General features: G+C 41.8%; 1 protein-coding gene across 1 annotated transcript; it reads left to right on the plus strand.

Annotated features, from left to right (window-relative positions):
* Nucleotides 1-536: 536 nt before the first annotated feature.
* Nucleotides 537-14823, plus strand: crispld1a (cysteine-rich secretory protein LCCL domain containing 1a). Its single transcript, XM_041065869.1, has 14 exons — nucleotides 537-797; nucleotides 7245-7363; nucleotides 8303-8435; nucleotides 8557-8672; nucleotides 8780-8880; nucleotides 8974-9165; nucleotides 9846-9906; nucleotides 9992-10058; nucleotides 10247-10377; nucleotides 10516-10559; nucleotides 10670-10742; nucleotides 10851-10926; nucleotides 11036-11169; nucleotides 13896-14823. Exons 1-14 carry the CDS (start codon nucleotides 537-539, stop codon nucleotides 13945-13947), a joined length of 1560 nt encoding a protein of 519 aa, XP_040921803.1. The 3' UTR covers nucleotides 13948-14823.
* The last annotated feature ends 952 nt before the right edge of the window (nucleotides 14824-15775 follow it).

The raw sequence follows: 15775 nt of genomic DNA on the forward strand, positions 1-15775 counted from the left end.
ATAAATACATACAGTACTGTGAATGCATTAGTTAAATTATGACTCATTCTGTGCAGTTAACTACATTTGTTACAGCTGTACTCCTTACTGCGATTTGAAAGGCAGCATTTCTTTTTAACAGCTCCCAAGCTGTCCTCACTGGTTTAAAAGAGCAAAAAAAAAAAAGTTGTAAAATATTCAAGGAAGTTCAACACTAGTGGGGATTTCTTTCATCCACACTTGAACTAGTCATCCTCAGCCTGCCAGCTTACCCTCAGTGAACCCCATGAGGTTACCCGCAGCACTGCACCAGACTAAGTGTCTGTGAGCCAATGCACTGCCCTCACCAAGTTCAATATTGACCCAGGTTATTCAGCAAATTTGATACAGAACACCAGTTCCAGTCCTTCCAATAATTCTGTCTTGCTCTCTCCTCTCAGCTCCCTATTGCCAGCTCACGTTGTAGACGAAGAGGTGTCTTTCTGTGCTGGCACACCACCTCTACCACCCCCCTCCCACTTGAATTAGGATCACCAGCATCACCAGCGTTTCCAAGGATGAGGCATGTATCCCTGCACTGCCTGAGGGGTGTGTCCCTGCTCCTGCTGCTCCAGGCAGCCACTTCCATGGTGATGCTTCCTAACTCCACAGGCTGGCAGCAGATTCTGGACAAGTATCTGGATGAAGACGGGGACTGGTGGGAGGCCAAGCAGAGAGGGAAGAGAGCCATCACTGACAGTGATGCTCAGCTCATCCTGGATCTTCACAACAAGCTCAGAGGCCAGGTCTACCCTCCTGCTTCCAACATGGAGTACATGGTAGGTGGATGGAGGATGCAGAGGAGACGTCTTAAAATTGATCCCCATAAAGTAATGCGTTTATCTTTCATGGAGTTCATCTGTGTTAAAACGCTTTGACCCTATTCTGAACTCCCTAAGAGTTTTGCACACTTGTGGGCCATTTGGCTTAGTGAACTGACCCAGTCACCAGACCAGCTGGCACTTGTCCCACTTGGCTCACACACAAGCAGCATGCCAGTATCTAAGCACCTTCACACATAAAACCCAAACACACACACTCCCAAGTCTGTAACCATGTGACTTTGGTTGTTTTGCCAGAAGAGAAGAATTCCACCAACTTGCCAATGATCACATTACTACTAGTTTTTTTTTTTTTTTTTTTTTTTTTTACTCTTGCTAACAGATTTGTTTGACTTTATCCTCTGACCATCACGTGTGTGTACAGCGCCAGATCACTTTTCACAGTGCAATTAGAATCAGAGCACGGCACCAGGGCTTGTTTTACCAGCTGTCTCACCCCCCACTAAACACACATGTAGTCACACAGGCACACCACACCTTCTAAAAGTTAGCGTTCCACAGATCTGGAAGTTTTCCAAATACACTACATGTGTAGGCACCGCTTGACCGCCACAGTGCATTGCCACCGACAGCACTTAGGAAGTTAAAAATCAATACAGTGTGCAGAGGATAATGAGGTTTTATCATCCTTTCATCTCCACTTAAAGAGCTGCAGAACAAAAGGCAGTATTATTCTATGGTAAAGGCAAATAAACAGTTCGTGCTGGGGGCAGTTGCTGGACTGTGTAATTGTATAATTGAGAGGTTGGACTTGAGGACCCCTTGTGTGCGTGTCGGTGTATGTGTCTGTGTGTGTGCATGTGTACGTGTATGTGCGTGTGTGAAGCTCTGCCTGGCAGGCTTCTGGTTGAGGCACACTCTAGTGGAGAAATGCTGAGCCAGCAGTGCACAGCTCCTTTCTACTGTCTCCTGTTACAGTTGGCTGGCTTTTTTAGCTGCAGGGGCACCCAGGGGTGAAATATAGAGAGGCATGCAACAAGAGGACGTGAGGTGAGAGAAAGAGAGTGAAAGTTAGCAATACGAATAGAGTGGGTAAACAAAAATTGAGAAATAAAGGTGTAAAGATGACGAAGGAGATTTGCAAATAGAAAGGAGAGGCAACGAAAAACAGATGGAGGGAGAGAGAATAGCAAAACAGGTGTCGGAATAATTGAAAAGATGATGAGGAGGTTGTGGAGTTAGAAAGAGGCACAAAGTAAGAAGAGTCAATGAGTTTTAAGAATAAGCGCCAAAATCTTGCAACCAATTTGCAATTCCGCTGATGTCAATATATTTCAGGCACAAAACTGTCCAGGTCACACATAAAGTGGATTTTCTGTGCTTTATTTTGAAAAGGGCTCCATTTTTCTCAGATTTTCCCCTCTGTCTGTGTTGAACTGCTGTCACCTTTCAGAAACCTCACAGCTTCACTGTACTGGAAGACTTCATAGACATGCTCCTCTGCTCTCTCTACACACTCCTGCATGCAGATGCACACACATATAAACACACACAAACACACACACCCACACTCACACAAATCCTGGTGCACATACATAGCCATTTGCCCATCAGCTCTGCTATTGTCTGCCCATTGTATGAAACCATAACCCGAGTGACCCTCTGTGGCAATCATCACAGAGACTCAGAGATAACATCAATTCAAATCCCCCTCTTTCCTCCCCCTTCATCTGTTTCCTTTTCTTACCCTCTCTCTCTGCATCCCTCTCTCTTATCCCTGTGGCTCCGTTCCCATTCTGTCATTATCCAACACAGAGGCCCCCCCCCCAAAAAAAATTCCCTGGATAAGCATTCACACTCTGTAGCGATCCACAAAGCTTTCAATGTGGCTTCAGTAGGGGGACAGCGGTTCTGCCTCTCACTCAAATGTTGACCCGCAGGTATAAACACAGAAGTGTCAGTGTTTGAGGCACTGTAAGACAAACAGATGGCATCTTGGGAGAAAGGGCCCCACCTGCCTTGATGTTTAACTTGGCTTTGCTGGGCTGCACTCAGGTCTGAGGTGGTGGTGGTGAAATTTGTGGTTTAGGGTGAAGCAGTATTGACATTTTTCTGCTCAGGGTGATTCAGTTGTGCTGCAAATGTCAGTCATTTTAATCTATTGTTGGATAATGCGGCTGTTGTGATTCACAACCTGTGAAGCCTGATGAGACAATAATTAAGGTCTAGACTAATAAATTTGTCTTGAATTAACTTTATCTTAGGTGTTTAATTATGGTCACTTTGACAAGCTTCTGAAATAGTATTTAGGCTGCTTCAATGTGGGGAAATTGGTTTAGATAAAGAATTTGCCAAATACATTAATTTACAAAGTCATTATCAAACTCAGTGGTAAAAGATAAAGAGCGGTCCAAACATTCTTTGTTCCAGCAACTTTTTTTCAGCTTCTCCTGCAGGATCCCCTAGTGCTCACAGGCCAGATGGAGGATGGATTCTTTCCAGTGTGTCTTGGGTCTGCCGTAGGGTCTCCACTCAGCTGTTTATATTCAGAAAACCTCCTAAGGGGGGTGCCCTGGGTGATCTGAAACAGGTGCTCAAAACATGTCCACCAGCTTCTCTAGATGTAAAGAATGGCAGCTGAATACCATGGTATCTGTAGCTCCTATGAGTGCTCCAGTCGACACCCAAAGTCATGCTCCAGTAAAACCAGAAGGGTGACAGTCTCCAGACCTTGCCTGCGCTGGCTGCATCGTAACCATGAATATTACAGACATGACAGGCAGCAAGGCACATCCCAGTGGGGGTCCAAAGCTCTCTCTGAACCTGCCTATTGTAATGTCAAGAATGTAAACATTACTCTTGCGCCAAATTCACTTACAATGAATGGCTCCCAACAGCACCTTCCATGAATACTTAAGATGTCAGAGTCATAAAACTTTGTAGTGGTGCAAAACACATGTAGATTAAATTAGCAAAGTCCAGCGATCCCTCAGAAACCTGATCTGTGAAGCTTCATTCCCAGGAGGACAAAACCCACATCCTCTCAACTTGAGGCTTGACACTTTTCCTAATGTCTTCTGTCGCTCGTCCTTAGTACATCTTCCCTCCTGGAAAACATCTTCGGCATAATCATTTTTGAAAATGGGGAGCATTGCCCCTGTCTGGCCATAGATCAAATCAGCATCTTACACTTCTGCATCCTGTCCAAATGGGAATGTCTTCTGGGTTTAGGAGCTCCTCAAGGTCTTGCCCTCCATTCCGGACTCACCAGCCTTGTCTAAAACCTCTGTGAAAGCACTGATTCTGGAGTTGCATGCATCAGCAAAGCTGGGAAAGTATTCCTTCTTCTTCTTCTTCTTCAGCCTCTTGCTGCTAATGCCCAGCACCAGGCTCTTAGATTGCCACAACAAGAAGCACCAGCCACCATTATTGATCAGTGAAATGTGGGAAGGGATTGCGGTAAAACAGACTGACTTTGTGCAGCTGTATTCCTGGAGGTCATTATATTTTCATAGCTGATAGGCTGATATTTGCTAATAATGTTATTATTTTTTTTATCATTCTTATTTCCAAGATATAATAAAGTCCAATATCAGACTAAATCAAAATATCAGGCTAACCCTACTATTTAATTTTCTGGCTTGCTCATGGTGATATGAAGTGAGATTCCTGTTCATGTTAAGCTTACAATAACTGGGTCTACTGTTCTCTAATGTGAGCTGATGTGGGCTGAAATGCACTGCATGAAAAATGGCATTGCAGACGCCTCTATATAAACACCTACACTCCAAATCGCTGGTGGAAATGATAGTAATATTTGGGATTAGCAAAGGACATATACATTTATCCTTAATTTCATGTACAGTATTTTTTAACTATTACTTTTCTGACCTTTAAGCTTCTTATTAAAGCACCTCTTTGCCTCATCTTGTTCTCTCACACGCCAATCCTATTGCCTTTTCTCTTCTATTATGTCCAATTTCTTACTTATCTACTTTTTCTTAGCCTCACTTTCTCCAGTTCCCACATCTTTCCCCTTCTTTTCAGTACTTCTCTGCATGCACCATTGATTATGGACAGGAAACCCAAACTTACAAAGGAAGTACCCCCCTGTACCCTTTGGAATGCAACCAGAAGAGAGAAAAAAAAAGGCCACAAATGAAGTGTTAAGCGAAATAAACAATGCAGTGCACACAGCGCTGACAGACTTTAGCAAGGGAGGTGTTTTTCTTTACAGGCCCCAGCAGAAGTGTGGTTGGGGTGGGTGGCGGTTGGGGGGCGGAGGGTGTCTTGGTTGCGAGGCCTCCCCTGCTGGGCTAACTGTACAAACAACAGCAGCTTGTCAAGCCGGCTGCACTCTGCACCAGATTCAACAGCTGGAACTTATGTGACGCGGTCAACACTTTCTGAGCCTGCTTTCTCTGCAAGTTGGCCGACAATGGAATGAGTTCTTGAACTGCAAACTTGCCGTTTGTATTTTTATTATTAAAGACATATTTAATTGTCATCACAAATCATGTCTTTGTGATAGAAGCCATAATCAGTAACATTCCCCAACAAGGCGCTGTAGCCAGCATTTTGGTGATCTTTGGCTGTAAGCCTACTGTAGTTGTGGACACAGAAAAAAAATATTTTCAGACCCACAAGCATTCATTATTGGTCAAAAACATTGTGTTGACCCCGGTCAAGCACAGAGCATCCTATGTGCTGCGGTTCACAGATCGTTTGGCAGTTACCACAGCTCACTCACAACGTGTTTCAGTCTGCTTATCAGTGTAAACATTGATTATTTTTTCGGGCAAGGAGGTCACCTGTCGAGAAAATCGAAGGGGAAATTGGTGTGGATAGAAATCAAGGTTCTCTCCGCAGTCACCCACTACTGGTGATGATGGGTTTAAAAGCTCAGAGTTTCTGTTTCTGCAACATTAGCAATTGTAGAGGTAAAAAAATATAATAAGGGATTACTAAGTACATATGACAATACTGACATAGTGACACTGATTTGCAACTTGCTGCCAACCGAGGTAATTTCTGCACAGAGATAGAGTTTCAGGTAAACAAATACTTATTCCCCTTTTAGCCCTGGCTCTGTCAGTCATCATTTTTCATTATTGTGCAAGACAGACCACAGGCAACTATACAAGGGGTTGCTATAACATCACTCTTTGCAGGTGTGGAGATGCATGGAAATATATACTCCACACCTCCAACTGTTTATTTGTTCTGTGTGCCAGTTATGTAACATTTCTAGAAGGCTTTGTCCTGAAATCTGACATACCGCACTGTATGTGAGTCAGCCATTATTGCCTCAGTGTTGCTGATTTAAACAAATACATCCACTCAATAACCCAAAAGAAGGGTGAAAGAAACTGTTCCGAGTTAAGAGTTAATTTGCAGCACTGCCAGACATCCTGTTGTTGGGTGGGTGTGTGGTTCGGGCGTAATGCAGAGAACAGCAGTTGTTTCTGGTGGGACTGAATGTGGGTGATGGACGATGGTGGAGGAGGAAGAGGAGGCGGAGGTAGTGGTGGTGGTGGTAGTGGGGGGAGTTATTTTAGTGTCTGTTATTGGATGAGATTTCAGAGAGGGTAAGCTACAACTTCCAGGGCCCAACGTGTGAAATGTTAAAACTTCTGACACCTACATTGGTAAACCAACGCATGTGCTCACACATTTATACACACACGTAAACTAATTAACTTTCTCACAGAAGCCCCACTCCAAAGGTGAAAGTGAAGGTGTGCAATTAAAGGAATATGGAGTGTCCTTCAGAGGAATTACAGCTGGTGTTGTTCTAACATTTTTTATGGTAGAATGTAGGTCAGCAGAGAGGAAGGACACTCTTTGCATTCCCAGAAAACCCCAGAATGGGAATATGATCCCTTAGTATCCAACCAGAGCCAAACTTGACTGAGAGGGCAATTCAGAGAGAGGTAAAGTGAAACAAAATCTTGCACCCAGACATCTCACCAGGGACATATGGAAGGTATTACTTAAGGAAAAACAGCTTTTGCATTTTTTGAATAACACCCAATCTTAAGAAAAGAAAAAAAAAACATCCAGGCAAGTAAGAAAGTCAGAAAGCTCTTCACACAGCAGCAGCAGCAGCAGAAGGTTAAGAAACTGTAGTTCAGCATTTAATTTAGAAATCAGGAAACTTAGCCACAACAGCTCCTGGTCTTAACTTAATGGCACATGATAAATAACACACATTCAGTGTGTGTTCAGATAACACCTCACATCCCATTACTGAGAGATGAACAAATCCTGTGCAGCAGTAAAGACCTCAGGTTATTTTGCTAGACGTTCCTGTGTCTTATGGTTAAATAGTAACAATGTAAACAGCATTGTATTGCACTGTTTATTTCATTTTATTGTCTCCATTCTTCACAAAATAATCCAAAGATTACCTCACTTTGTTTTGCTGTCTCATCTTCTGTGCAGGTGTGGGACACAGAGTTGGAGCGTACAGCGGAGGAGTGGGCTGAGACCTGTTTGTGGGAGCATGGTCCTGCTGGACTACTGCCACAGATTGGACAGAACCTGGGAGCGCACTGGGGAAGGTAAACAGTAAATTAAAAATGAATGATTTAATCAAAGGTTTGTTCCATGTCCTACGTTTTGTAGTAGCATTTCAATGAATCAAAACATTTTCAAAAAAACAAAGGACAAATATAATATGAATTTGTGACATTTGTGTGAAGTTCTGAGGTATATAACGTACCTTGAGCATGTCTCTCACATGACCTGACAAACAGGAGCAGCAAACCTGGCTCAAATAAGGTCGAATCACACACCACACATACACTGGCATGTGTTCATTTTGTTCATTAGTTCACTAAGGCCCCCCCCACAGAGCTTTTGAAAACAGCACTGCGTAACACAAGAGACTCTTGTTCCACATCTAATCATATCACTCCACAGTCAAGATGTCCACTTGAGTCTAATCAGATTAACTAGCAACACCTGGTGCCAAATCAGTGTCAGCCCATGGTTACTGCCATTTATTTAAAGAGCACAAATGCTCGACAGCTAGCTTGATAGCTGTATTAACAGATGTGCTTACACTGCTTTGTGAGCAGTGGATGCAAACTGCAGATGTAACCATATATGTTTGTTGTATGACTAAGCACAGTAATTTATTGTATCCTTTAATACACATTCTGTATCAAATAAGCATTTGCTTTCTTGGTTCAGTGGCTTTATAATATGAACTTGGACTTGCTGTTTTTCTCTTAAGCTGAAAAGACATATGTGACATATGTTCATTTGCCATTTATATTTACAAAGGTCATTTAGTTTTTCATTAGCAGTTATTTAAATATAAGCCAACACATGAAGGACATGGGTATCATGTATATTCGTATAGGTTCTTGAAAAAGGACTTGCAGGAAGCAGGGAACAGCTTTGATGCATAAAACCCGACTCCCACACAAACAGAGACACAAGACATTAGAAATGTTGTTTTGAACATTGTCATCACAGGATACTCATCTCCCCAGGTATCGTCCACCCACATTCCATGTGCAGGCCTGGTATGATGAAGTGAAAGACTACACCTTCCCTTACCCTCAGGAGTGTAACCCCTACTGCCCCTTCAGATGCTCTGGCCCAGTTTGCACTCATTACACACAGGTAGCTGCTATAGGCTTGGATCGTACCATTTTATCTGTATTTTAAAGACTTGAGTGACTTAAGGACGTACAATCAGCACTGTAATTTGTGCTTCGTTGTCTATCTTGTCATTCTTTTTCAGCTGGTGTGGGCCACCAGCAGTCGGATCGGCTGTGCCATCAACTTGTGTTACAACATGAATGTGTGGGGACAGATTTGGGCCAAAGCTGTCTATCTTGTCTGCAACTACTCACCAAAGTAAGCACAATAGTTTGGATGTACTACACAGATATATTAGAGATTTTTCTTTTTTAAGTAGTATGTTTCCTGTTTAATGACCCTTGTTTGTTATGTGATCTGAACAGGGGAAACTGGTGGGGCCATGCACCTTACAAACATGGCACCCCATGCTCTGCCTGTCCCCCCAGCTATGGAGGTGGCTGCAAGGACAACCTCTGCTACAAAGGTATGTGTGGAAGGAAGTAGAGAAAGACAGTATAAGAAAGCTTGTATGGAAAAATTTTCTTCCTATACTTTGATTTTGTGACTTTACTTAAAGATGACAGTTCCTACCCTCCACAAGAGGAAACGGAAGAAAACAACTTCATCGAGCAAGAGGCCCCCCGTACACCTCAAAAGCCCCGGTCCCGGGCCTCAAAATTCGAGCCTCCCAGTCTCCCTGCCCCAGCTCCCACCAAGCCCCCCACAGAGGACCTGCAGAAGAATGAGGTGGTCAACACACAGCAGATGTGTAAGCTGCCATTTAACTGTTTATTCTGGATCTAGTTACATCTAGTTCTGGTTTTAGGGATGAGAGGTGTGGCAGGAATTATAGGACAATATCTGCTATAAGAAAAAAAAAATGGAAAACTGCTTTTCAAAATTGGGTCAAAACCAGAGAATTTGGAAAGAGCTGAACAAGTGCAAAAAAACAAAAACAAAACAGGCCTTGACCGGAAATATTTTTCTTGCAATTTATCTTAAATTGCCTCGATTTTCTGTACTCTTTATCTGTCATCTCCTTGATTAACCTTGACAGTTTCTGAAGTGTACTTAATATTGCAAGTCACTCTTTGGAGCAGGGAGGGGAGGTCTATTTTAGCATGATCTCCTGAGTGTGTGTTTGCTTTTGGCTGGCTGAGAGGGGTTGAGGGGGTGAGAGGGGCTCGCTGTGGTTTTTAAATGGCTTCCTCTCCGCAGTGCAAGGGGCCTGTGCTTGTAAGTTGAGACGCGTCCTCCAGTATTGCTGACCACCCTGAACCTTGCTGCAGGAATTCTTCTCTTTGGTTCTTGAAGCATCACAACAATAGTCTTGGCTGAATTTCACTCAACTCAGGCTTTTAGATGTTAGTCGTCCGCATCGGAGCAGCCAATTCATGCGTGTTGTTTCCTGCGCAAGCATTCAAAGACCTTTATGTTTGTGTGTTTCAGCTCAGCTTGTGACCTGTGACACTAAACTTCGAGATCAGTGTAAAGGAACACCGTGCAATAGGTACAATTAAGATGAACTATAATAAAATCAACAACAACACAAAATGGAGTATACATTAAACCTTTTTTTTTTTATTAATCTACAGATATGAGTGTCCTGCTGGTTGCCTGGATGCTACAGGAAAAGTAGTTGGAACAGTACACTATGAAATGGTGAGTGCACAAGTTGATTCAAGTCCAAAATTGTGTTGCCTGATTGAGTATGGTTCAGTTTTGTGCCAATTAACAGCTGTGTGTCCTTGGGTAAGACATCAAAGAGCCACTTGCTTACTGGTGTGTCAGCAAAAGACCTGCAATGCAAATGTCAGAAATGTTTTTTGGGGTTTTTTTTTTTTTTGCAGCAATCCAGTGTGTGCAGAGCTGGTCTACATGCTGGTGTCATAGACAATGATGGAGGATGGATGGATGTAACAAGACAAGGCAGAAAGGACTTCTTCATCAAATCCAACAAGAACGGAGTCCAGTCTTTAGGGTGAGGCAGTAATATTATGATTAAATATAGAAATTTAATTCATAGGGATGACATTTGATAGCAAGATTGGTAAAATATACTGACAGTAAGTAAAAGTAATGAAGCCTCATGTCAAAGTTGTGCGTTTCCTCTTGACAGAAAATATCAAAGCGCTAATTCCTTCACAGTTTCCAGAGTCGCAGGTTAGTGACACAAATCACTACAGATATGTTACGGTTTTTAAATGAAATCACTCACTAAAAGCTGTTCAGCAGCTGGGTTTGTTGGCACTGACTGTATTTCTTTCCTACAGTCAAAGCCATCACATGTGAGACCACAGTTGCACAGCTGTGTGCTTACCAAAAGCCCGCAAAACACTGCCCAAGGTATGAGTCTGACTGTGTGTGTGTGTCGTCATGTCATGCTCTTTCATAAGATCCCTACCTTTGTGTAAATTTCCAGTCATTATCCATGTTCAAATGTTCTCTTTGTAGGTTATACTGCCCGAGAAACTGTTTAGAGGAGAACCCTCACATATCCAGAGTAATTGGCACCAGAATATACTCTGATGTAAGTCCCTCTTTTTGTAAGCCGAATTGTTAAAAACCTATTCATGTTTTTAATGAATTTAGAGACAGAAATGAATCAGCAATTTCTCATCTTACCTTTCCTTTTGTAGAAGTCCAGTATATGCCGGGCAGCAGTCCACGCCGGAGTCATCAGGAACGATGTGGGTGGTTACATTGATGTGATGCCAGTGGACAAACGAAAACACTACATTGCTTCGTACCAAAATGGCATTTTCTCAGAGAGGTATGTGATGACTCATCTGACTCATCTAATCTGCATTTATTGTTTGGTATACATCAGGCTGAAATGTAGCTCATACTGGGGTTCAGTGCCACTTTTCCTGTATAATTCACATTTAAACACCACCGTGCCACTTTGTAACAGTGCTTACGATACTAATACCTTGAATAAGGGTATACTTTATAAATTCAATATGATGTAAAAAAAAAAACAAAAAAAAAACAAAAAAAAAAACGCTTTAACATCAGAGAGCATTGTAGAATTAATTGCTTAAGGAGATTAGTAGTCTTATGTCAGCATTCTTTCTCAGAGCTTGGGAGAAGAGCGAAGGGGTTAATTTGCTGGGGCTCAGAGAGGAGGAATGAGAAAACAATGGCTCTCAGGTAGAGAGAAAATTATCCCCTCTGCCCCTCCCTTGTGGACCTAATCTTTTCAAGATGCAAGCAGTTCATTACATCTCTTATGCAGTGCACATGGGAGGGTGATTAGCATGCTTCTAGTTTAACATAATTAATTGCTTGACAATTAGAATAGAGAAGATGAATGCAATTCCGCATTGTTCTGAGAGTGGTTTGTTTTACGGTTTTTAAGCCAAAAAGGGCAACAACTGGGCGAAGGTCATCGTTATTGGTGGAAGGAATACTGTCACGGCTATGGGAGGCAAGGACTAGGACCCAAATGCACGACCCCTCAGACGTAGTCCAAAATACTAATTATTTATTTGAACAATGTAACAAACAGAAAATCACTCACGAAGGAGGAAGGCAAACCAACTGGACAAAGTAGCAAACAAAAGATCACTCATAAAGGGGAAAAAGGCACTAAGACAAAAGTTACCAAAACGAGAACACAAAATCACTCATACGAGGAAAACGACTAAACAAGGAACAAAACCTAACAAGAAACAAAGTAACAAATCAATACAATACCTGACCTGGGATATAAAGACGAAAGGCAAGACGAAATCAAGACAAGGAGAAAAAACATGAGCCAAGGGCCAGAGACCAAAATATGGGACAAGGCATGGGACAAGGCATGGGACAAGGCATGGGACAAGGCATGGGACAAGGCATGGGACAAGGCATGGGACAAGGCATGAGACTAAAACAAACTGACACTGAACAAGGGGAAACGCAGACTATATATACACAACAGGTAAGGGGAAACAGGTGGAAACAATTAGGGCGGGGAAAACAATTACAAAAGCGGGAAACAAGACAAAGACAGGAAGTAAAACAAGACCAGATACACAAGGGCAGTGACTTCAAAATAAAACAGGAACTCACAAGACAATATAGACACCAGACATAACATAATCTACAGACTAAGACAGTTAGTAAAACGAGGCATGATACACAAGAACTAAACTTTCCAAAATAAAACTAAACTGAAAATGTCCAAAAGTCCACCAAAGAGTTCCAAAAATAGCCCCCTTAGGGGCTAGTCATGATAAATACCTTTACAGCCAGATTAATGATATTGATAGTATATGATATTAAAGCCTGAAAACAATAGGATGGAAATATGATAAGCCTTGGAGGGATTTGACACACTGTGTGCAGGTATTATTTTTAACCTAAAATGACCACTAAAGTTTTTAGAGTTATGTGATGTTTGATAATTGCAGTGTAACAGAGTGGTTTCTCAGTGACTGGGAGCATAACAGCGTTTCTGCACTCATACAGGGATTGAATTGCTGTGGCCATAGCGACCATGTAGGCAGTGTGCAGTAAGATGCATTGTCTACATAGTCTCTGAGAATGAAGCACCAAACGTATTCATAGGATCAAGCACCTCAAGTAGAAAATAGCAAGTTTGCAAATGCAGTATTGTTGAGACTGAGGTGTTTTGCTTAAATCAACCCACAATTTTTTCGTGTCTACTCCAACGAGGAGGGGTGAGAGTAGACAACCTCATTTGGTTCCACGTGCTACTAACACAGAGAAGGAAACAGGAGACATCATCGGTTTGTAAGGTGGCCATCGGAATGTTAAGAAGCTTAACCCAGGCAATAAAGTGTTCACCCGATCCAATTCAGTTTGGATTCTGTGAAAAGGCTCTGCTGATGCTAAGAAAGTGAGAGCATGTGTTGAATCCATGCTGTACCAGTTTACAACAGCATTAGGGTTACGGGTCTGTACCAGCCTCTGTTTAAAGCTGAAAGTGATCCACATACTAAATACTGTTTCTTTTCTTTTTTTTGTTTTTTATTAAACCACACCAACTTGAGATTGTTTTGTGGTTTGCAGAATGATTGTTGTTAACATGACATGTGTGACAGACACACACACACAATCTTTCTTATTCTGTGGCCTTCTTTCTCCCCCCTCTCTTCCCTTGTCTTTCTCCACCACATTTATCTTTGTCACTCCGGTGAGAAGCCGAGCGTCTGTTATTATCTGCCCATCATTTATCTGTCTCCTTTAACTCCACAACACGTCTGTCTTTGTTGGATTAACACATGAAGTCCCCTGTGTTTGTGTAGAAATGGGTGGTTTATCTTTTTTTTTTTTCTCAGAGAGCTTCAGCCTCTATCTGTTTGTGTCCAATCTGTCATCAGAGTGTCAGACAACACACTGACGCCGACGTTTCTCCGTAAAACCTGAGGTCTATCTGTTTGTGTGTGTCTGTCATCTACGTCTCTCTGCAAAAGGCCCGGGACATGTTCTGTATCTGACACATACCGCGCCCAGACTGACTCTCCCTCTTGTCTCTTCTCCTCTCTGCAGCCTTCAAAACCCTCCTGGAGGGAAGGCGTTCCGCGTCTTCGCTGTGATTTGAGTGCCCCAGAGGGTGGCTTCACCAAACACAAAGTGCACTTGGGCTGTTGAATAGGCGGTAATCAAGCCCTGTTGTCAAACTCAATGAGTGAAATGTTTCTGGCTTTGCTACACTCCAGGGGTTAGGGGTCGTCTCCATGACAGTGTAAACCCAGCAACAAAAACTTGACACATACACAATAAGGACCTGTTTCTACTCTCTTGCATGGAGTTTTAATTTTTCTCATACTTAGCGGGAAATTTTTACAAACTGTAAATATCTCTGAATGGTTTGCGACAGTAATATTTTGTTGTACATATCTGTTAATAGTATTACACACATTTTGTCTTTGTGCCATTGTCTTGCCTTTTTAACAAATAGCTTTGTATGAATACTATACTGATTATAGAAATCCTACGATACAACATTATAATGGCACTTAAGGATGAATATCGTTTTTATTGTCTGGCACATTTTTACTGGTGCTCTGGAGAGGTGTCTTGTCATATTTTGTACTTTTTTTAATGATTGGAGAACAGATTGTAATACATTTATTTTTATATGATTATGCTTTACATCGGTATGATTTATAAAGGATGCTGCTATATGTTTTTTTTTTTTGTATTGTTATTGTAATTGCCAGTGTGATGGGGTATTATTTTTTTTTCTTTTTGCAGATAATGTGGTTTAGTTAAAACTCCCTGCAGGTCAGGAAGTACACACATCCCTCAGAGCTGTCATTCTCTAAACAAAACCAATGTGCCTGACTTCATCATGCATGCATTGCATTTCACTGAATGCCGCTACCCCAAAGTTTATTTTCAGGTCATATCCATTCATCTCCCTTTGACATTGATAAACAGAAACAATACCATGCAACAGTTTTATTTTATGCAGAGTGTTGGAGAGCAGCTAGAATAGCAGCTAAAATGCTCACATTTTGTACCAGCTCCCTTCCTTCTTACAGTCTTTATAATGGGCAATTAATTGTATTGTTGTCTCTGTTTCTTTGCGCATTATATATATTTTCCTACCTCAGATTGTTAGGAAAAGTTCATTTTGCAATAAAACATTACAATCTCCTTAACCCTCTCACACCTTTGCTTGTGACATTTAAATCACTCAATGTCAAATATTTCTCAGATGCATTTCTTTAAAGGCATTTGGTATGATACATTTATATACTGTATGTATCTACTCACCCACTGCCTTTGAAACATGCACTATCCAGGTACAATGAACAGCATCCACTTCAAATTTCTGCTTTTGAGCCTCTGCACCAAAACTGTATTTTTTGTAAAATGTGTTATAAAACATGACAAATGTCTCCTTCAGACTAATTTTAGTATTGGATTCCCTGCTATGAATCTGTGGCGGCTGTGGGGATTATTCCTGTTCTTGACGTTCTCTTTTAAGTAACATGAACATAACTCAGACACGTGTTTACATGTACTGATTCAGCCCAGCCTCACACACCACACGGCCTCAGATTCATTTCTAAGCATAGTCAAAGATGAAGCCTGAAATGTCATCTCTTGAAAAAGATCTCTTCTCCTCATAGTCCACAAATGACAAAAAGCTACACACAACACATCTTAAACTGGATGGATATTGGCACTCTGAAATTAGGAAGCTATGTCCACAGAAGACTGTCAGTTGTCCTTGCAGTTCATCTGATATGGCTCATAATACCACCATATTACAACTGACAATCTTTGCTAAAACCTCAGTGGCAATGAGTCATTTCACATTTGCTCTAACCCAGTGAATAAGCATGCAGAGCCAAAACACCAAAGATCAAAGTACCTCAGGGAGTCACTGAAGTGGTAGGTTTTGTGGGTTTGGATGA

The sequence above is a fragment of the Toxotes jaculatrix genome, chromosome 20 (assembly GCF_017976425.1).
Source record: "Toxotes jaculatrix isolate fToxJac2 chromosome 20, fToxJac2.pri, whole genome shotgun sequence".
NCBI lineage: Eukaryota > Metazoa > Chordata > Actinopteri > Toxotidae > Toxotes > Toxotes jaculatrix.